Raw genomic sequence first — 22,853 nt, 5'->3', positions numbered from 1 at the left:
GAACACGAATATAAATAAACACTGCCTGCATGGTTGGATAAAGGTGATTTTCAGACAATGAAATCTTTTCTAGATGACTAACTGTTCAGAAGTGCGATATTTATAAGATTTGTACAGATGAAGTAAAAAAAAAAAACACACACTTTTAAATGACTTACTGTATTAAACATCATGACAATTACTAAGTCTAAGCATTTTAGTCTTGAATGAAACAAAAGCAGATTCCGTGGGATCTTATGGACGATGCGCACCTTCAGCTAGGCAGAACGTCTAACAATGATTGGATGGAATGGAAAATGCAAAGATATGTAAAGGAAGAAAAAGAAAAAGAATCAGGAAGTAGCATACACCTTATCAAGAGAACTCTTTAGTGACACACAATGGATTGTGAAGCTTAATATTTTCCATGCTCAAACAAACGCATCTGATTCAGCTCATCAGATAATTAGCAAACACTTCAAGAGTCAAATCAGACGAGTCAAACAAAGGTAAACATTCTGCTGTGCGAAAGCAGCAGGTACCAGACCCTGTGATTGGGCTCGACTGTCGCAGGAAACTCCTGTCAATTATAGGAATCAGGATAACACCGAGGGAACATGGCGCATCAAATGATGAACAGATAGATAAACATTTCTGTACGGTTATTGCATATACAGCTTTCTAGTGGCTGTGAAGACCTGGTCCTGATCACAAGTTAGCTCTATGCAGCCAACAGAGTCCTCTGCTGGTGTCTGAACAAATTGCTGCACTTCCTGTATGCCTCATGTTTGTCAGTTGGTTTGTCATGTGCTGTAATTATGTGTCAGTGTGAGAGCTTTCATAGAAGTGCATGTTGCACATTAATATCCTGATAGCAAATATAATGTTATATACCAAACCATATGAAATATTAAATAACACTTCAACTTTGATTCGGACGAAGCTGCTTCACGAGAAAGAATGAAAGAAAGAAAAGTTTGATGTTGGGGAGAACAGCACATTCAACACAAATGAATCGCAGTGATTATCAGCCTGCTGTGGTATGCAGAGAGAAACACACACAGACACACATCATTCTTATGGACAGTCAGACGGTGAGGTGTCTCGCTCCTTAGGGAAATTTAGCTGGTGCAGTAGCCTATTACTGAGAAGGATAGCATGCATAATAAGCAGAAATTCCCCAACTGTGCCTGCTGAAAGTGTTTGTTTCACATTGTGAGGAAGATATTCATGTATGAATACCGCATGCTTTCAGATGTATTTGGCTAATTAAATTTTATGGAATAGAATTTCAATCTATTTATTTATACACTCACTGGCCACTTTATTAGGTACACTTTGCTAGTGCTGGAGGTTAGACCTTTAGAACTGATTTCATTCTTCGTGCCATAGACGACAAGGCAGTGGAAGCATTCCTTAGAGATTTTGGTCATGTTCAAGAAACCATCTGATCCAGCAGTCATAAAGGGTTGGACATGTTCAGCAACAATACAAGTAGTATATGGCATTTAAATTATGTTCAATTGGTACTATGGGACCGAATGTGGCAGGAATACTGTATATCCCCCGCACCATTACACCCCCGGCAGCAGCCTGAATTGTTCATGCAGCGCAGGATGGATCCATGCTTTGGTGTTGTTAACAAATGTCTCATCGGACCACGCAGTGTTTCCCCTCCCCCAATTTTCTGTTTTCCTTTTTGCTTTTCAGCACACTTAAGTTGTAACCAGATGATTTTTAAGTTATTGTTGCCTTTTTATCAGCTCGAACCAGTCTGGTCGTTCTCCTCTGACCTCTGGCATCAGCAAGACATTTTCACCCAGAGAACTGCAGCTCACAGGATATTTTCTCTTTTTCAGACCATTCTCTGTAAACCCTAGAGATGTTTGTGTGTAAAAATCGCTGCACATCAGCAGTTTGGGAAATACTCAGACCAGCCAAAGGCACTTTGATCACATTTCTTCACCATTCTGATGCTGAACAGCTTGATTACAGTAAGATACAGAGCCACCTTTGGTAATCATTTAGTCACTGTAAATAAAACTTCATCAAAAATCACATGGCCAATAGTTTGTGGACACCTAGGTGAGTAGAGTCTTCCCCATATTCTTTTCACAATGTTGGATGGACACACTTGCTTAAAATTAAGTGTTCAAAATACTGGAACTAAAGAGTCCATATCTGTTCCAGAACGACAATGTTCCCGTGCTCAAACTGAGGTCTATAAACATAGGATTTGCTAAGGTTGGCGTGGAAGAACTCAAGTGAACTGTACCTCAACCTCACTGATCGTTTTTGAGATCAACTGAAATAAACCTGCACACACTCCTCGCCCAGCATCAGTGCCCACTCTTGTGTTCTTGTGGGATGTTTAGTGCTTGGGTGCCCATACCATATGCGATATCATGTTTTTCAGCAATAAAATATATATTTTTTTCATAATAATGGTTCGATTTTGCTGCTTTTAAATCAGTAATAGCGATAAAATTAATCAGTTTAGATTTTAAGCATGTAATTAGCAAATAGAGAAAAAAATACATAATCCAGGATAACAGATAAAGAGATTATTATTATTATTATTATTATTATTATTATTATTTCAGAGTTTTAATGTATAATTTAGATAAAAGAATAAAATGAATGTTGCAGAACAGATCAACCAGGAAATGACATGATCACATGTATTGTGAATACTGGGAGATCTTGCATCTAAATGCATCTAAAAATAAGTTCTTAATATATCCTACATATTTATTTTATCACTTTATCATATCACTTTTATTATATATATTTTTTCCTATCCTGAACTAATCTTTAATTATTTTTCTTAATTTTTGTATCTGCGTTAATAGCTAAACTAGTGGCCACCAATTTTCGTCATGAATTCAGTGAGGTAATTTGCAATTTTGCACCTGTGAATTGCTTTGAATGCACAACTGTAAAGTGTTTTACGCATCTCAGTTTCAAAGTAGTTTATGCATTCACTTAGTAAAAAAAAAATTTCAAAAGCTTCGGAGCTATGGTAGTTATAAATGATACAAAAAGCTCTGAATACTTTATATACCCGGAATAATACATAACTCTGTATTAGGAGAGTATGTATCATATGTTCTCTAGTTTTTGTTGCCTGAAATGTCTTTTACTAGGATAAGATTTATATTGAAGTTTATGTTGGTTGCTTTAATTCATGACAATTATTGGACAATTTCTAGATAATCTAGAAATCTGGTTCCGTTATAAGTAGAAACGACTCTTAACAATTCAAAATAGCTCTTCTGGAACTATAGGCATGCACAGATCTTCTAAGGACCTGAAGGGTGAATGTGAGACATCCTAGGAAGCTGCTTAATGCCCTTAAGTGTGCAAAACTTCTTCTAATCTTTAAATCCTCTTCATGCGACACACCCCTGGAAGGGTGCTAAGCCCAGCGCACTCTCTCCCAAAGCCACAGCCCAGCTTTTTTTTTTCACTGTACATTTAAAGATAGTCTGATTGCATTCATTTTTAAATAAGATTCTTTAAAAGTCTGCTTTAAATATATGCTGTTGTTAGTCCTTTTAACTGAGATTATTATATTATTATATCAGATTGCCCTGATTTATATAATTATAACAATATGTTGTAAACAATCATGTTGTAAACAGACTCAAAATTAGAACTACTGTCTGTAGTGTCTAAGTAGGAACCATTGATCTCAGACTGCTTAGTTAAAAAATACTTAAACTGGAATCTGAGACTTGAAGGCCATTATACATACAATACTTCTTTCAAGTACAAAGTACTTCTTTCTTCTGCAGCAAATACAATTTCCCATGATGATGTTCCAATAGAGTAAATTTATTCCTTACAATATCTATTAATTAAATAACTCTGTCTATTAAACTATGGCCAAATTTCAAACGTCCCACCAGATTCTTCCACATATATGGAACATAGTTAATTATAATATAATGTATTATCTTTCATATTATATCATATCATATCATATCATAAACAAATCTGATTTGGTGTAAGGAATATATTAAAGCATTATTATTGCTGATAATTATCCTTGGGCTTAACCAGTCAGCAGACGTGGGTCTCTGTGAATTGGACAGGTAACCTTAATAACTTGATAAGTTACCAAAAATGCAGTGTAGCAGTGGACAGGATTATTGAATTATCTGTGGCCTAAGTCATGTTCTGCTGACATTGTGGAATGCACCGGTAATCCCAGGTGCAATATAAAGCAATCGAGATACTCATGAGTCCACTTGTATCACAAACCTGACTCATCCACCACCGTCTCTCAGACATAGCCAAAGTCCAGTGGAGAGGGGGCACCACACCACTCAACCACAGCTATGAATGGAACAGAGGGGCCGTTCTTCTACGTGCCCATGTCCAATGCCACCGGCATTGTGAGGAGTCCATATGATTATCCACAGTACTACCTGGTGGAACCATGGGCATACGCCATGTTGGGAGCCTACATGTTCTTCCTCATCCTTATCGGCTTTCCAATCAACTTCCTTACGCTGTACGTCACCATTGAACACAAGAAGCTGCGCACACCTCTAAACTACATCCTCTTGAACTTGGCTGTTGCTGACTTGTTAATGGTATTTGGAGGCTTCACAACCACGCTATACACATCTATGCATGGGTACTTCGTCTTTGGGCGTCTTGGCTGCAACCTGGAAGGCTTTTTTGCAACTTTTGGTGGCATCAACTCACTCTGGTGCCTGGTCGTGCTTTCCATTGAGAGATGGGTCGTTGTTTGCAAACCCATGAGCAACTTCAGATTTGGAGAGAACCATGCCATTATGGGAGTAGCATTTACCTGGGTCATGGCGCTGGCCTGTACTGTGCCCCCCCTGGTCGGCTGGTCACGTTATATCCCAGAGGGAATGCAGTGCTCATGCGGAATTGACTATTACACTCGTGCAGAGGGGTTTAACAACGAGTCCTTCGTCATCTACATGTTCACAGTCCACTTCCTGGTTCCACTATTCATCATCACCTTCTGCTATGGCCGTCTGGTCTGCACTGTCAAGGAGGCTGCAGCTGCACAGCAGGAGTCTGAAACCACCCAGAGAGCTGAGCGTGAGGTCACACGCATGGTCATCATCATGTTCATTGGCTACTTAGTTGCGTGGTTGCCCTATGCCAGTGTGGCTTGGTACATCTTCACCCATCAGGGCAGTGAGTTTGGGCCTGTCTTCATGACCCTCCCAGCCTTCTTCGCCAAAAGCTCTTCATGCTTCAACCCTATAATCTACGTCTGCATGAACAAGCAGTTCCGCCACTGCATGATTACCACCCTGTGCTGCGGCAAGAACCCATTCGAGGAAGAGGAGGGCGCCTCCACCACCGCCTCCAAGACCGAGGCCTCGTCTGTCTCCTCCAGCTCTGTATCCCCGGCATAAAGACACAAGCCAACTTACTTACTGCAGAAAGACCTACTGGGCACCCCTACAACTGCCATCGAGACGAAGACTTCTCAGCCCAGGGAATCAAATGACCACAGCGACTCGCAGAAGTAAAGTCTTTTCACCCTTTTGTATGGTTATACCACTTAATTGGTTCAACTAAAGACAGTTGAAAGAAAGGACGAGCCACGTCCATGTTGTTTCTGTAATTTATTAAGTCCAGCATAGATGTGCATATGCTTTTTTGTTTTTTGTTTTTTAATATGAAAAAAGGAAATAATCATATCTTAGCACTCTTAATGTTGGACTCTTAATTTTACTGGCTTTGTCGTGATTGTAGAGGCATGTAATCAAGGCAACATAAAAATAAAACGCACACTGCAAATGAGTAACCCTTTTCATGTTTTAATTGGAGCTGCAATGTTAAAGGAACATGTTACACTAGCATTTTGAAATGAATAAAATCAGACATATCTGAAATGACAGGTTTAATGTGGTGTATTTTCTCCAACTTCCTGGATCCCAGCGAATTATAGCTTTAACTTTAAGGATAGAAAGAACTTGTTTACTATATACGTTTTTTACATATGGTTTCAGGGACATCAAATAAGCAGGGTAAAATTACATGAAAGTTTAGCATGTAAATATAATATATTATGTAAGGGTAAATTGGAAAGGTAACCGTTGCCTAACCATTGGACTTTCATGGTAATATTTCTCATTATGCATTGTACAGTAGGTTTAGCCAATGTAAAGTCTATGTTGAAATTAAGGAACAGAGTCACCTTGGATTAAAAGCTTTATGTTGCATTACATCATAAATATTGACTGTGACATGAAAAGCTATGCTTACTTTTCCCCCATGGTCAGCAAGGCAATGAATACATAAGAGGATTATGATTATGTATATCCTATTGACCTTCTCAACATATATGTACAGAGCAGGACAAACACACACGCACATGCACACACGTGATTGAAAAATAAAATAAAATAAGAATCAAGCATCATTTAAACACAACATTGATGATTAAATAGCCAGTGATTACAGATCCATATATGATAAAACATGTAAAAAAGAATGTGGCTAACAAATGAACTGCCCTTAGATACACAACTACTGTACCAGTTCCCCTCTAATAATATTGCTATGTTCCATCAAAAGTAGTGAAGCTGGGATCCAGTGCTAAATCTAAAACGGCGTATCAGTGATGAAAAGGACATGTCTGGGAATTTAGTGACCGATCCACCACATCAACCACATTAACATTTATATTATAGCTTCATTTTTTTAGCATAGCATACTTTTCTGTGGTAATTCCTTCTGTGTTACTGGTTTTCTGTGATAGCAGTGGCCTCATTCAGCAGGATAATCCACCATAACATACTGCAAAAATTGTTCAGGAATGGTTCGAGGAACATGACAAAGAGTTCAAGTTGTCGACTTGCCCCCCGAAATCCCCAGATCTCACTCCAATCAAGCATCTGTGGGCTATGCTGACAAAACAAGTCTGGTTCATGGAGGCACAACCTTGTATCTCACAGGAGTATTGCTTTTATATAACAGTTCCACAAACAGTATTTCAACATTGCATATAGGTAAGTCTTATAGTGCCTAGAGTAGGTATCAATGTCTGTGGTGGAGACTGACTAATCAGTGGAGCAGATACAGGTACAGTACATCAGGCACCGTCTCTGCCTCCAAACTGACAAAACTCAACTTGGTTTGTGTAGAGACAAGCGCATGCACAAGATATGTTTGATTTTCACTTGTGCGAATTATCACAGTAATGTATCACCCTACTGTACATAACATATGTAAATATGAATGTGTGTGTAAATATGAATGTGTGTGTATGGTTGTTTGATTTGCATGTACACCTTTTTCTAAATCTCTGCATTCTTTTGGCGGAGCATGCATTTAAAAAATCTGGTGATCATGTTCATTTAATGGTGGGAAGCCAAAATCATGATCCAGATTAAAGTTTAATTTATTGTGCAGCCCTACTTCAGAGGACACAGGGAATCCATGCTTCAGTGGGTCAGCGCTGTTTTAGCAGCGCATTGGGCACTGACACAATATTAGGCAGGTGAGTTTAATGTTCTGAATGGTTTTAATATTAATTGTAACATAAAATGTAGACCAAAAAAGTTTTGGAGTTCTGAGCCGTCACATCATCTATCACAATTTGGCTCCAGTCACAGTGGCTAGTTACAATATCTTGTTACGATAGTACTGTACCTGGAAGTGGGTGTAAGATATTAGATAGCAGGCAAAACATTTTGTCCCTGAAGTTCATCTGTTGGAAGAAGGAAAAAACTGGCGACTTTGATGAGAGTCAGATTGAGGAGGCTGCATCAGAGCAACTCTAAAACTACAGCTCTTGTGGAAAGTTCCCAGGCTGCAGTGGTCAGGACCTACCAAAAGTAATCGGCTCGTGGACGGCCAAGGATCACTGGTACACATGGGAGTGATGACTGATCCAATAGAAGAGTTACTGTATCTCGAATCGCTGAGGAGGTTAATGCTGGCTCCCATGGAAACGTCTCGGAACACACAGTGCATCACTGTTTTGGTGGTCATAATGTTATGGCTGATCAGTTATACTGTATAGATGAATTAAAGTGAGTGTGAAGGTGTTGTAGTTCAAGGTGGTCAAGCGTATAAGGAGCAGAAAAAAAGAGTGGAGATCAGGGTTGATCCTGCGATGTTGGGAGATTTCACACTCACACTGTAAGCGGTACACATGGATTGAACTAATATCTTTTCAGTACAGATATGGAGCATTTGTGCCATTTGGTTCCATACAGAATTGTGCACTTCTTCTCATGCCAACATTAGTCAGCACACACGTTAGGAACTTCTTGTTCCCTTGCCAGTCTTTAATAATACCAACACTTTACACAAGCTGAGCTTTTGTTTCATGATTTGTTTCCATGTCGTCCATGTCTTCTCCATGAGCTGACTTATGCCGTTAAAATGTATTTACTAATCCAAATCTCCAGTATATAGTTCAGCCATACTGAAAGACTCACTATTACAGTATATGACTTGAACACATCCACACAGAGACTGTGAGAGCTGCCTTATGTAAGATCATGCTAGCTGATGAGTAAACAGTTCACCCATCTGCCCTTTTAGGGTTGCTGTAATGTCTCTGATTCACTTATGCCTCTACAGGTATCGCAGTCCTATTAACACATCGACTCAGTTTGTATGTGTAACAATTTTAACAATGAACATTCACACATCACAAATTGACTTCACTGCAGCCTGTATTTATATTCCAAGACGACATCAGGAAGAATCCATCCTTAAAAGGGAACACATCCCCATATGCAGTGATGTAATGGCACCATTTGTCAGTAACCTTGCCTTTTTTCACATTTCACAGAAGTGTTTAAGAAATCATCACACTCAGTCTCCATGGCAACCACTCATCAAGGTCCATTGGCTGCATCAGTCTCTCTCTCATGGGAGGGTTTGGCTAATGATGATGTCACTCTTGCAGAAGGCAACATTATTAACTGGGTCACACATTCACATTGGTTCAGTATTTAGACCCCTTCAGTTTTCACAGACTTTTATACATATACTTGTGATGTAATGTAAAAAAAAAAAAAAATGGGACCAAGATAAGTCATTTCAGAAAGTTTTTCCACATTCAATGTAACCTATAACCTGTACAATCCAACTGAAAAACATAAACTTAATTTTTTTTTCTTTGTTTATTTTTTTATTTTTTAAAGGGAAGTGCACAGCTCTCTTCAGATCACTACAGAGATTTTCAATCGGATTCAGATCTGGGCCCTGGCTCGCCCGTTCCAAAGCTTTAATCTTCTTTTGGTGAAGCCATTCTTTCGTTGAATTAGATGATGATAGATAAAGTTCCTCTTTATCATAAACTTTCTAGCAGAAACCTGAAGGTTTTGTGCCAACATTGATTGGTATTTGGAGCTGTTAATAATTTCCTCCACCTTGACCAAAGCACCAGTTCCAGCTGAAGCAAAACAAACACCCAATTTTGATGCTACCACCAGCATGCTTCACTGTAAGTATGGTGTTCTTTGGTAATATGATGATTGATGCTGCCACTAGTATGCTTCACTGTAAGTAAGGTTTCTTTTGGTGATTGCTTTTGTGCCAAACATACCTTTTGAAATTATAGCCAAAAATTATCAGGTCATTTTTTTCCACATGCTTTTGTGAGATTTAAAATGTGTTTTTGCAAAATCTAGCCAGTATTGGATGTTTTTCTTCAACCTACCCTATAGCCCATATGCACAATTCGGGAGATTGTTGTCACATCTACTGTACGACACAGCCCGTACTTTCCAGAAATTCCTACATTAATGTTGTTGTAGGCGTCTTGGACTCTTTTTACATCACAAAAACCTGGCATTAACAGGGAGGTGGTGTCGAATTTTTACTAATCACTGAATGTGAATCAATTGAGTACTTTACACAAGCATTGTTTGGCAGAAGTTGCAGTTTTAAGTGCAAGTAACTCTATAAGATCATGCAGTTTCCCACATCCTTTCAGGCAAATCCTGTAAGTTCATTTAAATAATCAAATATCAGTAAACTGCCTTTGTCATGTATATTAACAGATGTCTCACTGTCAAGTCCAGGCTCTGGCTAGACTGCTCAAGGACATTCAGTGATTTGTGCAGTGTTGCTTTGATTTTGCCTTGGCTTTATATCATATGCTACATGAGGATGGTATTAGACAATTGAGGATCGCCTGGAGGACATGGTACAGCTTGGAATGCAGCCCAAATCGTCATATTATTTAACAATTATATTGTGTATTGATTTTATATTGTGTCTCATCAGTCCAGAGAACCTTTTTCTTCATATTCTCATGCTATTTACTCAATTTAATTACTTCAATTTAACTTTTCTATGATAGAGGCATGACTGAAATAGTATTTCTGAGATGGTTCTCCTTTCATCTTCTCATTGAAATTCTAAAGCTTTGTTAGATAGGACATTGGCTTCTTTGTCACCTCCCTGCTCCAACGTTCTTCTAGCCACATTTCTGAGTTTGGCCAGAAAGCCCACTCTAGGATGCGTTCTTGTAGTTCCAATGAATTCTATTTCACAGTAATGGAGACCAGTTTGCTCATGAGAATATTCAAAGCCCTATTTGTACCACTGCCCAAACCTGTGTCTCAACATAATTTAATCACATAGGTCTATAAAATCCTGGATTTTATTGCTTGGTTTGGGTCTGACACATACTGTGAATTGTGGGACCTACAGGTGTATGCTTTTCTAAACCATGTCCAATTAATTAAATGTACTTTAATTGGACTCGAGTCAATTTCTGAAGACATCTCATAGCAATCAAAGCAGATGGGGTGCACCTGAGCTCAACTTGGCAGGTCTTTAGCTTTAAATTAGGGTCTAAATACTAATCTAAATGACATTTTTGCTTTTGATTTAGAATACATATTTTCCCAAAGTAAAAGAAAATCTAAAAATAAGTATATGCTTTGTGTAATTATGGAATATTTTGTGTGGACTAATGATGAAAAGTTCTATCTAATCCATTTTTTATTTGGACTGTAACACAATACAGTGTGCAGAAACTGAAAAGGGTCTAAATACCTTTTAAATCCACTGTATAGCTGTAATCATCTGAAACCTGAAACCCAGGCAAATTAATTCCCGGAGTGTGTCAGACTGACCTGTAGTGATGTGCAACTTGCCGACATGGGTTCCTATTTGTTTTTTTCATTCCCATAGGTCCCCCGTTTGGCACCGCAAGCATATTCATGGCTATTTGTGACTTTCATATATAATCCTAAAGACTGTAGTGGCATAGTGTCACATGACGGGATAGCACTGTATCAAGTGAGAGCAGAAAGTTTGAAGTGTGAGGATGGTATCACTTGCAAGTGAACTGTCATATCGTTGTATATTTTTTGTTAATAAATGTGATAAGATGTGTATGTTAAAAACAGCACCATCCACAAGTATCTTATGTAAGTTAAATGCACAGATTGTAAATTTTTAATCAGAGCATTTGTGTATATGTATATATAATGTGTGTGTGTATGTATACATGAGAGAGAGAGAGAGAGATAGAGAGAGAGAGAGAGGAGGGTACCACCAGCAGCACTTTATTACAGTAGTTGTCTCTGCTCTCTCTGTAGTACCCTCGCAGTCCACAGTAGAGCTATTTTTAACGAATCAACATTATCCATGGCCTTAACATTCCTAATTGATGGCTTTATGTGCCTTTGCATGTCATCATTGTATTTAACCTTAGTGTCAGAGCCATGCAAAGGGTTGATTTTAAACACATAGCAATCTGTAGCAAAAATCATATAAGAGGAAACTGGAATTTAAGGGCAATGCTGGTAGAGTAAAATGTTCAATTATACACTTTTGTATAATTTGTTTGCAGTGTACCTGCAGCAAACCTACAGAGAAATAGGAAGAAAAAAAAAATCTTCAAGAGCATCTTAAACTGCAACAAGTAACAACCTCTAAGTTTTTTATTTATATTAAATCAGATCTATAAAGCTCCACATATAGATTCCTTACCTAATGTTCCTGCAATATACTTAATTTCTGGATTATACTTATTACTAGAATATTTGAATTTGAAAAACGTCAAATAAATATTTGAAAAACATGAAATAAAACAGCATACCATTTTAACACCACGGATTCATTTGAATTTGTATGGAAAACTTTATTTGATAATAAAAATAGCATTCACAGACTTCTTTTTGATAGCTACATATACATTGCGATCCATTTGAAGGAGGAAAGAAAAAGCTTTACTGGATAGGTCAACATCTACTTGTACTTAGACTAACGTTATGTATAGCTTCATGAGTCAAATAAAGCTATGGACAATGTAGTATCTATATATGCATAGTGTTTCTTAAAAAAGATTGGCCCATATACATGTACTGCTTTCATTGACACAGAAAAAGCATTGAAGTCCAGAGAACATTGCAGAGAGACCACAGACAGTATACAAGTGCTATACAGTAAAAAGGCAGGCTATGCATCACGGGAGATAGTCGGCCCCATCTCATTCTCACACGACGCCTGATCAGCCCCAAATCTTTCCCCACCCCGGGAAAACAAAAAAAACAGATCATCGGTCGGTCGGTCGTCTCTGGATTTTTGAAACATGCCTGATTTCGAGTATAAATTACACACATTATCTAGGACTCACTGCCTCTGCTTGAGGAGTATAAACATACCATATCCTGTTCCCCAAGGTGAAGGTTTCTCATAAATTCTCTTTTGTACAAGAAAAGGCAACGGTCTCATCTTTTCCACAGGTTGCTATTACTTACATACAGTAGTAAAAGTCTGTACACGCGACAGTGGCTGACAGGTTAGTGGTTCCATACAGTACTATGAAGATGGCAGCGATGCAACTTGCTGTGTTTTCTGTCGTCGTGTTTAGAGACTTCATGTCGGCTTTGTCAAATCTGAAATGTTATATACACAGGCACAAAAAAATGCATTCATACAAACACGCATAGCTCAGCGTTAATCATACTCCAGTGCAAAGACATGGAATGGCTCAGGTGGACAGACTGTACCACATCTGCCCTTGTTCAGGACTTTCTTATGGTTTACGTTTGTTATTTCCAGGCTTGCTCTCTGATTTAAAACTGAGAAAGGCATCTATAGACGCTATGATAGTTTTTTCTAAGCCCTGAATACCTATGAAAAAAAAAGAAGAAGAAAAAACATTTACTATAGTCATGTCTAATAGCCGGATCATGGTTTATTATTTTTTATTCCCATACTGGCTTTAAGGTAGACACGATCTTAATGTTATTGTTCTTTTCCCATTGCTGATGAAAGATTTTTTTTTTTAAATAATGTAACTGATTTGAAATTTGCCTTGTTTAGGTCAAAGGGGAATTATGGGTACAGCAGCACACTGGCCCTGCGCAGCAGTCCACAGCAATCAAGAGAGAACTTCAGTCAGATAATTACACAGTAGATCAAGCAACAGATTTTGCTTTGGGAGGAGAAACCATCCTATTTACTTCATTTATGTGCCAATTAAAAAAAATAATAAATACACTTTAAATATATTACTTCATTAGACAGTAGCATTATAGTTTGTATATTCTTTTTCCTTTAAAAATAAAAAAATGCCGTTTCTTAAGATGATAACACACATACAGTATGTAAACGCATGTACTCGTCCATAAAATGTACAAACCCCCTTGTGCTCTGGTCTGCTAAAATTGCAGTTATGAGGAATATATAGGACACACAGCATTTAAAATAATATTAATAATAATAATAATAATAATAATAATAATAATAATAATAAATTGTTACTTCAAAAATGAAATGAAAGTTAACAGAGGGGGAAAAAGCGTGCTCTCTTGACTGATCTGACACCCATTTGCACAAAACCTCATTCCTCTGATCAAACCAACACTGTAGAGATATAACACAAACAAACAAGTAAACAAATAAACAAAATGAATAAAGTAGACATAAGACTGTTCTGTCGCTGTGTTTGTGGCTGGTCTGCAGAATTATTTATTTTTTTGTCCTGGGATCAAATGTGCAGACATAAAATAAGTCGACTGTGCAACAATTTATCAATTTATCAATCAACTAACTGAAGAATCAGTCACTTCATTGACCATTTGTTCAGACAATCAATTAGTCAGCTCATTAAGTCTTTTAAAACCAGTGTGATATTATCAGTTGTCCAGCTGGGTGAGTGTTTATGGTTACGGGTTTCCCGTGCTCAGATGCTAAGGTCGGCTTGGTTCTCTTTGTAAAGCCGTCTCTTGGACTGGGGAATTGAGATCGTGCTGTTGGCTTTCATGGCGTTGTAGTAATCCTTCAGCCGGGGAGCGGCCGCCTCTTCAAGGTAACTGCTATTGCTGCTGCTGTCTGATTCTCTCCGGTAACGTCTCGGCGGTGTGCCGTTGCTCCAATATCTCTCCTCCCGCTCGCTGGAAGAAAGCCCGTTCTTCAGGCCGTTATTGGGTCTCTCTGGGGTGGAAGTGAGGTAACTGTCTTCATGGTAGCTTCGGCTGGGTGTCTGTGGCTGCCATTTCTGCTGGGGCTGGAAATGTCTTTCTGGTGTTCCAATTTGTCGATTAAAATTGTGATTTGATCCACGAGAGACTTGTTCTGGAGAGTAGTCACGTTGCGAGACTTCCGCCCTTCTATCCATGGATTTTGCCCTACGACGGTCAGGGGAGGAGCCGTTTTTACGCAATGGGGAGCGATCCAAAGAGCCACGGCGTGTTTTTGTGCCTTTCCTTCTTTCTGGAGAGCGATTGCGACCTCGAGCCTCCCGGTCGGTGGGCTTCTTCCCAAAGCCGGTCTCTTTCCTTAAGGTCTTGAAGAGCTTGGCGATGCCGCTTTCTGACTCAGATTTCTTGACTTTGCGGCCAGAGATTTTCTTGTTGTTTTCAGGGGAACGTGAAGGGGAATGCAGGGGCGAGCGGGCTCCTCGGGTATTAGCACGGTTGTTGCTCCAGGTGTGGTTCTGAGGGTGTTTGGGGTGATGGGTGTGGTCTCTGTACTCCTCCTTACCCAAATCCTTCTCTCGTTCACGCCCTCTACCTCTCTGCCACTGCTCCTGGGACCAGGGGTTTGTGTGGTGTTCTGATGTGTAGCTGTTCTCCGATGGGAGGTGAAAGCGGCCATTGGGCAGCAGCGTTCTCATTTCCGGAATATTTTGTGGCCCGGGTGGGGCAGGGTACCCGTCATTGGGCCCGTCTGCAAAGGAGCATAATTTACATTTCAGTTATTTAGACAGCAAGAGCAGTAAAATAGAGTTATCAGATTCAGACAATGTTGTCTAAATCTCAAAGAACATTTCAAAGGTTTTGACTGTCAAAAATGAATTTAAATAAAACTGAACATACAAATAAACACTGTTTAACTGATCATACATGCTTAAGACAAGCTATATTGCAGCATTAGTCGTTACTCTACTGTATGTTCTGTATATTAGTGCTGGTGGTTTCCTATATCTAAAGTAAAAAACGGAACCAGTTAGAACTACAGTAGTGCTCCAGTAGTAAAGTGATGTTATTCATAAGAAAAAAACAATTCGGACAACACATATCCATCACACACAAATAACAGAACATTCATGCAATATGGGAAAACACACAAATGTGCAAAGCCTTCTTGTGACTCAGAGGGAAACAATTTTACAAAAACAGAGGACCTTGCGATAACCGTCATGCAGAAACATAATCCAGAAAAGTCCCATACAGTACGTCCTACATTTAATGATTGACACGAGCAGCTACTGCTAAACTTTTATAGCAAAGCAAACATGCTTTTATTTTATATAAATACTAACCATTTGTGTAACACTAAACAGATTTTTATATGTTAATATTCTATACTATTCTATACAACAGTGCTGACAAAGCTTTCAGACCCTTTCAAGATTTCCAAATTTTGTTGTGTTTCACACTCACCTTAAAATGGATTCAAATACTGTTTCACTCACATTATACTACACACAATACTCAACAATGCCAAAGTAAAAAAAAAACAGGTGGTTTATAGTGATTTATTTATAGTCCCAGTGTACTGGACTTCCAGTTGCCTAAAACACAGTATGACTGCCAATCAATCCCTACTACAGTATCTGATATCACCCAAATGAGGATGGGTTTCCCGTTAATTCTGGTTCCTTGGGAGGTTTCTTCCTATTGTCATCTCAGGGAGATGTTTCTTGCCATCATCGCCCACAACTTACTCATCATGCAAGTTATGCATATTTCCTCACATTTTCCAAATTCATTTCAATAATTGTTTGCCTCTGTAAAGATGCTTCACGACAATCACCATTGTTAAATTTATGTTATAAATAAAATTAAACTAAATTAATTTAAAGAATGGAAGGAACCTCCATAAGACTAATGTGCCAAGTTTGTAGCATCATTCAAAAGAAGCCTTGTAGCTGCCAAAGATGCTTTAAAACAAATACTATGTGAAGGGTCTAAATATTTAAAATGTGATATTTAAGTCTTTTTTAAAAATTTTTATAAATTAACAAAACACTCCAAACACCTGTTTTTGCTTCGGCCTCATGGGGTATTGTGTGTAAAATTATGAAATTTGAAAAGGATAAAAAAGGATTTGAATTGCATTTGAAGATGAGTGTAAAACATAAAATGAAAGGGTCTGTATATATTTTTATATTCATTACATTATGACTTAATAATGGCTATATCACAGACTATTAAACTTTTGTCAGTCAAAACCTTTATTATGCTTAATTTAAAATATATAGTAAGTAATGTTATAGTCAATATTAATGAATAATCCTGTTATAATTACTAGTTTATGTTGTATAAAATGTTAGGATTGATCCAATAATGAATAACTCAATTGCTAAGGCCACTCTTAATGCTAACATTGCTATGGCTTGTGATATTCATATTAATTTAGACTGTAAATATTTAACAAATTACAGTATATTCTTTATACTTTTGAGGACTTGTTTGGGATAAATCTATAGATGTGCTCATGGCTTTAATCCTTATTTCTTGACAATATTTTATAACAAATTTTAAAGCTTCTACGATGCTTAATAAACACATGAAATGTGGTCTTTACACACACACTCTCAGTAATTGACTTGCCTAGCTAACATGAGCTGACAACAGGTTTAGCAAAACTGAATGTAAACGTGCGCTGTCACATGCAATCAATATACCAGTTACACTTTTGATAAACCTTGTGACAGATGACTCAACTACGAGGTATGATCTCAGGGCAGAATGCAGAGACAAACTAGCACGAACATCATCATCAACATTATTTCACAAGCATTACACGACATGCACCTGTGAGCTGAAACTGCAGCAACATGAATCCATACTGCTTTATGGATTTTAGCAATGGGTCAGAGCTCAGTGCAGTGCATTATGGGTAAAATAACACTGTGGCAAGATGAAAGCGTAGCAAAGGTGAGGTGGTGTGGTGTGGTGAGGTGTGGTGTAGTGAGGTGAGGGGCCAGGAAGGTGTAAGCAAAATCCACAGGCTTTAACGAGCATAACAGGGAGGATTCACAAATACAAATGGCACGCTACAAACCGTGGTCTGGTTTTGGCCCATTAGGTAGAAGCAAGGCTCTCCTAGTTTATCATTCCTTAGACATGAAGCGAGATGGGGAGCCATCATCGCTGAGGCAGAGAGAGACAGAAAGTCCGGCATAAAAAATAAAAATAAAAAGAGCAGAGATACACAAAGAAGAGAAGATACAGAGGAAAAACTTTAGATCTTCAATTAACACAGAGAAAACAGAGAGCTGTTAAATTTAGATTTTATGAGGTACACCAGGTGTGCATAGGGACTAGAATTGAAAGAAGCAATCAATCAGAAAAAAAAAGAAAGAAAAAAACTGTGGGAGAATAAAGGTCACACTCACTGGCATATGCACATCATGTTAATGACTTACATTTTAAGATTTACTCGTTTTTGTTTTACATGTTGTGAAACATACTGTAACAGATTAAAGGCTAAACTATCCTCAGTTGTTAGCTGTGTGTATATGAGTATGTAAAGTGACTAATGTGTTTTGTCTGCAGGTGGTTAAAGCCTTGCTTGTGAACATCCTCAGAAATCATGAGCGGTGTGTTTGGATAGGTGTGGTACCAGACGGTGAACGGTGTGTGATGTTAAAGCACTGGCAAGTTTAGTGTGTTACAGTATGTATGAGCCCTGATACGAGGCCTAGGGGGAAGCGGTGTGGCACACTTTTGTGAGTCTTTCTATTCGAAAAGGTAAGCTGCCTTGAGCAGATGGATCTAACAAGAAAAGAAAGGTAAAAAAAATATTTTCTTTTAATAACAAACACAATTTCTTTTTTTAACATAAAATCTCATTTCTTTTCTCTATTCTTTTTTATTAACTTTTTCTTTGCGACACTGCTTTTTTCTCTTTTCTTCTCCGATATATCGGAATGACATTGAACTTATGTCCGAACACCAAGTGGAGAGTCTAGAGGCCTACTGTTTATAGCCGCGCACCCGTGTCGCGCATCTCCCGTGATTGCCTCTATGGTGGTGTTGCATAGCGACCACACGTAAGTTGGCTGCGGATTCTCTGTGGAGAAATCCGAGGTTGTTCTACATGCTGATTTGCTTGCCGAGACCTGCAGCATTACCAATAGGCCACCATATGACATTGTTTTTGCCTTTTAAACAAACTAACACTGTGCATTAAACCACATATTTATGAATCTCTTCAAACCTAACAAAAGAGCTGTTTGTGTATTAATCGTTTGCAGTTTCTAGATTATTAAATCATTTTGAATATAAGGACAACGCTGATAACTTTGAACCTATGCTCATGACAACGATCAGTACGACAGTGGAAAGGGTTAAAGAGAAACAATGCCTGTGAGTCTGTTTAGAGGGTACTAAGATTTTAAAAGCAGACAGGGATGTTTTGGCTCGGGTGTACCATCTAATAGACACAACTTTTAATCCACTAAATTGTGTATGTGTGTGTGAATAATACTGTTTGTGTCGCCACTATGTCTGCCTGTGCACGAGTATGAACTGGATGACGTATGTATGACGCCCTTGAGTATGCCTGTGTCCTGTAGTAGAAAGACATACAGCAGTATACGATATGCAGAAATAACTGCCGGAGTGATTATCGACAGTCCCATGCACACCTGTAACACCAGATGAACACTCACTCTCAGTCATCTATACCGCTTTATCCTGTATTTAGGGTCACAGGGACCTGCAGCCTATCCCAGTAGGCTTAGGGCACGGACGGGGTACACCCTGTACCACCCACTTCATTGCAGGACACACACATACAGTACACATACTTACACACTCATTCACACACTACAGGCAAATTGGGAACGCCAATTAGACTAATCTACAAGTCTTTGAATTGTGGGAGGAAACCCACGAAGCACAGGGAGAACTCCATGCACACAGAGACGGGAATCGAGCCTGGCAAGGAATCGAACCCGGACCCTGGAGGTGCAAGGCGACAGTGTTAACCACTACACCACCGTGCTGTCCAGATGAACACTGCTCTCTTAAAAATAGACCAAGACTGCAAATAAAAAGTTTTAATTACATTTATATTGTAGTGTCAACTTGCAAATTGTATTTTTGCCAAGCCAATGGGTTAAAATTTGTTAGCAAAATTACAGTTGTAAATGTAATTACATTTTGTATCTATATTTTATGCCTGTGGGGGGGTGGGGGGTGGGTTAGAAAAAGTTACAAAACGATAGTTTTAATGATAGCTACAAAAGTTAGAAAACAAAACAGGTGAAACATAATGAAAACATTTGTTTGTTAAAAGTCAATACAAATGAAATTATTGCCAAGTAATATGTGTATCACATGGACCCACCATATTCAGGCACAGAACCATCACCTCTCTTCAAGACCAGTCTCGCTCGCCGACCTCCATTCTTGATGAGCTCGATGGCACGGGAATGTTTCATGTTCTTAGTGCTCTCCCCATTAATCTCCAAAATCTCATCTCCTACCTGAAAGCCAGAAGATATGTATACATAAAATTGTACTTCTTAGGGGTAGCTCGTTGGCTAAAACGTTGACCAAATGATTGGAAGGTCCACAAATCAAAGGCTGAACGTTCTTCAACAACTGTTGTACTTTTGTGTGCCACTGTGTTGTGGTCGAATGAAACCACAATAGCTAATGAATTAAAGTAAAAAACAAGATTGTTTCATAAACCTGTACAATGTCCCTATTTAGCTAAATAGTTTCTGTTAATTTATGTTGTTAATACAGTAGCCTTGGTCCGTTAATACCGTAGCCTTGGTACACCTTGGTCCTGGAGGAACGTCGTTTTGTTTTACTGTGTACTAAACTGTATATAGTTGAAGTGACAATAAGAGCCTACTTGACTAGACTTTGTTTTTTTGCTTATTTTCCTAAAGTGTACAAGTAATTCTGGCATGTGCCATGTTCTGGCATGATATAAATGAAAAATTCCTTCTTTTTTTACTCAACTTAATAAAAAATTACTCAACTTTAAAGTATGTCTTGGTAATACATATTTAAAAGTTATGCAAGTAAGTCAAGAATATCTGAAAAAAGACATACAGTAAATATAAAACGTCTCACCCTCATCTTGCCATTTCTCACGGCTGCTCCATCTTCTGCAAGTCTTAATACATACAAGTCCATGTTATACTCCTTCCCTCCTCGCAAACTGAAGCCAAAGCCTTTATTGTCTCTCTCCAGGTCCACAGAGTAATACTCAGCATCCTGCATCTACACACACACACACACACACACACACACACACACACACACACACACACACAAAACCCACACACATACAGAGAGAATTTAAGCATCAATACTAGAATCATATCCACCATATCACTTCAAAATCATATCCTATGAAGGAAAGGTACACCAGTACAGATAGACGCCAACTTACAATGTTCAACTTATGTATTTTCGAACTTACCATGGTGCTTAAGCGGTGAGCACTGAGTGGAATCTGAACATCAAATTTAAAGTTTTAAACTTTTCCCAGGCTAGTAATAGGCAGTGCAATACTCTCTCTCAATGCTAGGGGACAGCAGTGAGCCACACCTCTGAGTCAGCAACCACACAATGAAAACAAGTACAGTACAAAAGTTTTTTTTTTTTGTTTGTTTTTGTTTTTGGGGAACGAGATGCTGCGTGTGAAAATAATGAGAATTGCTGTAGCGTCGTCCATAATTAAGCAATTACTTTTAGTTTAATGCATCAAATGTTCCTAAGGTCCAGTCAGCTATGTATGTTAAGTACGAGTAATCCTACATCTATTTTGTTTTCACTTTAGTACATTATTCAATAAATTACATGACATATTCAACATTATAAAATAGGCTTTGTGTTGGATGAGTTTGCCCTCTAGGCTAATGTAAGTGTTCTAAGTTGTGTTTAAGGCAGGCTAAGATAAGCTACGGTGTTCAGTAGGTACAGTATGTACAGTACAAAATGTATTTTCAAACTATGATATTTTAATAGAGATGAGACAAGGCACATGAGATGGGTTTGTCAAACAGTAACCACATTGTAAGTTGGGGGTTTATTTACTTGTCTACTTTACAAAAAGGGCACTGAACATTTATTTATTTATTTTTTTAATTAGGGTATAAATAGTTATTTCAAAACCCTTCACAACACACACCTGGACTAAGAAAGACCCTTTTCAACACCCAATGGAATTAAAATCCTTCCTAAAACCAACTGGACTAAACAACCCTAATCCAACACTTACTTAGACTGATCTCAAAATCTTTCGCAATACCAACTTGGACTAATCAAGACCCACCTAGACTAATCAGTTTTTCCCCCCATCCAATTTTTTCTGTTGTCTAGGTATTCTGTACTATCCCACATTATTATTCTATGTTTTATTACTGTGCTGTACTAAAGGTAAAATCTGCCCCAATGTGTCACACTGTAATGTATATGCACTTTTTGAACATGTTATGTTACTTCATTATGTTTTTATTTACATGTACAGTGGAACCATGGATTATGAGCATAATTCTTTCCGAAAGTGGGCTCGTATTTCAAAACACTCGTAAATCAAAGCAAATTTTCCCAAAAGAAATAATGGAAACTTAAATTATTCATTTTACAGCCCCCCAAAATAAATACATAAAAATAATTAACACAAAATATAAAGTAAAAGTAAAACAAATTAACCTGCACTTTACCTTTTTTTAAAAAAGGTAAAAATAAATCCCGAAAGATAAGTGTATAAGCTGAAGCGGAGATTGCGAGACAGGCCTTCTCATCCAACATCAATGCCCGACCTCATTAATGCTCTACACAATGAATGGGTACGAATTCCCACAGAAACACTCGGAAATCTTGTAAACAGCTGTGGAAGCTGTTATAGCTGCAAAAAAGGGGCCAACTCCATACTGAAGTATAAGTATTTGGATAATATGTCATATAGTGTATATACAAGTAAACTGGTGACAGGATCAAGGGCACCCAAGGCTCACCCATGCCCGCAGAGACCAAAGACCATCCACAAAAAAGCCAATGCAGCACAAATCGCAGAAAAGTTTAATGCTGGCCACAGTAGAAAGGTCTTAGAAAACTCCTGCCAAAGCCAAAGACATCCCAATCCGACTTAGCACCCATAGGATGTGCTGTACAAACAAGTTATATCCACGGAGCCCCATCACATAACCTTTAGCACCCAAAAGGTACTCTGCCAATATGCTAGAGCCACGTCACAGCACACCCCTAGGGGACTTGCAGAGTCATCACACGAGGGACCTACAGAATATCGGCCATACTGTTTTGCCTTGTAATGTTTAAACTTTGTAAACTCTTAAAACTGCTTATAATGATAATACAAACTCATATATGGCACATTGAAACTCTCTCCATACCATATGTATGATTAGTATTGTTTTTACTGTTTGTTGTATAAAGAAATAACCAACATGT

At 38.3% G+C, this 22,853-nt stretch overlaps 2 protein-coding genes across 15 annotated transcripts in view; one reads left to right on the top strand and one right to left on the bottom strand.

Moving 5' to 3' along the window:
* The first annotated feature begins 4,246 nt into the window (after window positions 1-4,246).
* Window positions 4,247-5,870, top strand: LOC128530261 (rhodopsin). Its single transcript, XM_053504092.1, has one exon. The coding sequence runs from the start codon at window positions 4,323-4,325 to the stop codon at window positions 5,385-5,387; it is 1,065 nt and encodes a 354-aa protein (XP_053360067.1). The 5' UTR covers window positions 4,247-4,322; the 3' UTR covers window positions 5,388-5,870.
* Window positions 5,871-12,072: 6,202 nt separating this feature from the next.
* magi1a (membrane associated guanylate kinase, WW and PDZ domain containing 1a) overlaps window positions 12,073-22,853 on the bottom strand; it is a 123,300-nt gene continuing 112,519 nt past the window's right edge. For 12 of the 14 annotated variants that reach the window (XM_053503476.1, XM_053503475.1, XM_053503485.1 and 9 more), the window contains 3 exons: window positions 20,508-20,657; window positions 19,768-19,906; window positions 12,073-15,132 (listed from right to left, as the gene is read on the bottom strand). In XM_053503476.1, coding sequence (XP_053359451.1) covers window positions 14,147-15,132; window positions 19,768-19,906; window positions 20,508-20,657 — 1,275 coding nt within the window. In that variant the 3' untranslated portion in view covers window positions 12,073-14,146. Of the gene's footprint in view, window positions 15,133-17,475; window positions 17,565-19,767; window positions 19,907-20,507; window positions 20,658-22,853 lie in introns of all 14 variants that reach the window. The other 2 variants (XM_053503489.1, XM_053503479.1) reach the window with 2 other exon arrangements.

Source organism: Clarias gariepinus, chromosome 9 (genome assembly GCF_024256425.1).
Source record: "Clarias gariepinus isolate MV-2021 ecotype Netherlands chromosome 9, CGAR_prim_01v2, whole genome shotgun sequence".
Taxonomy (NCBI): domain Eukaryota; kingdom Metazoa; phylum Chordata; class Actinopteri; order Siluriformes; family Clariidae; genus Clarias; species Clarias gariepinus.
Note: the sequence above shows the minus strand (reverse complement) of the source record. Positions and strands in the feature narration are given on the sequence as shown.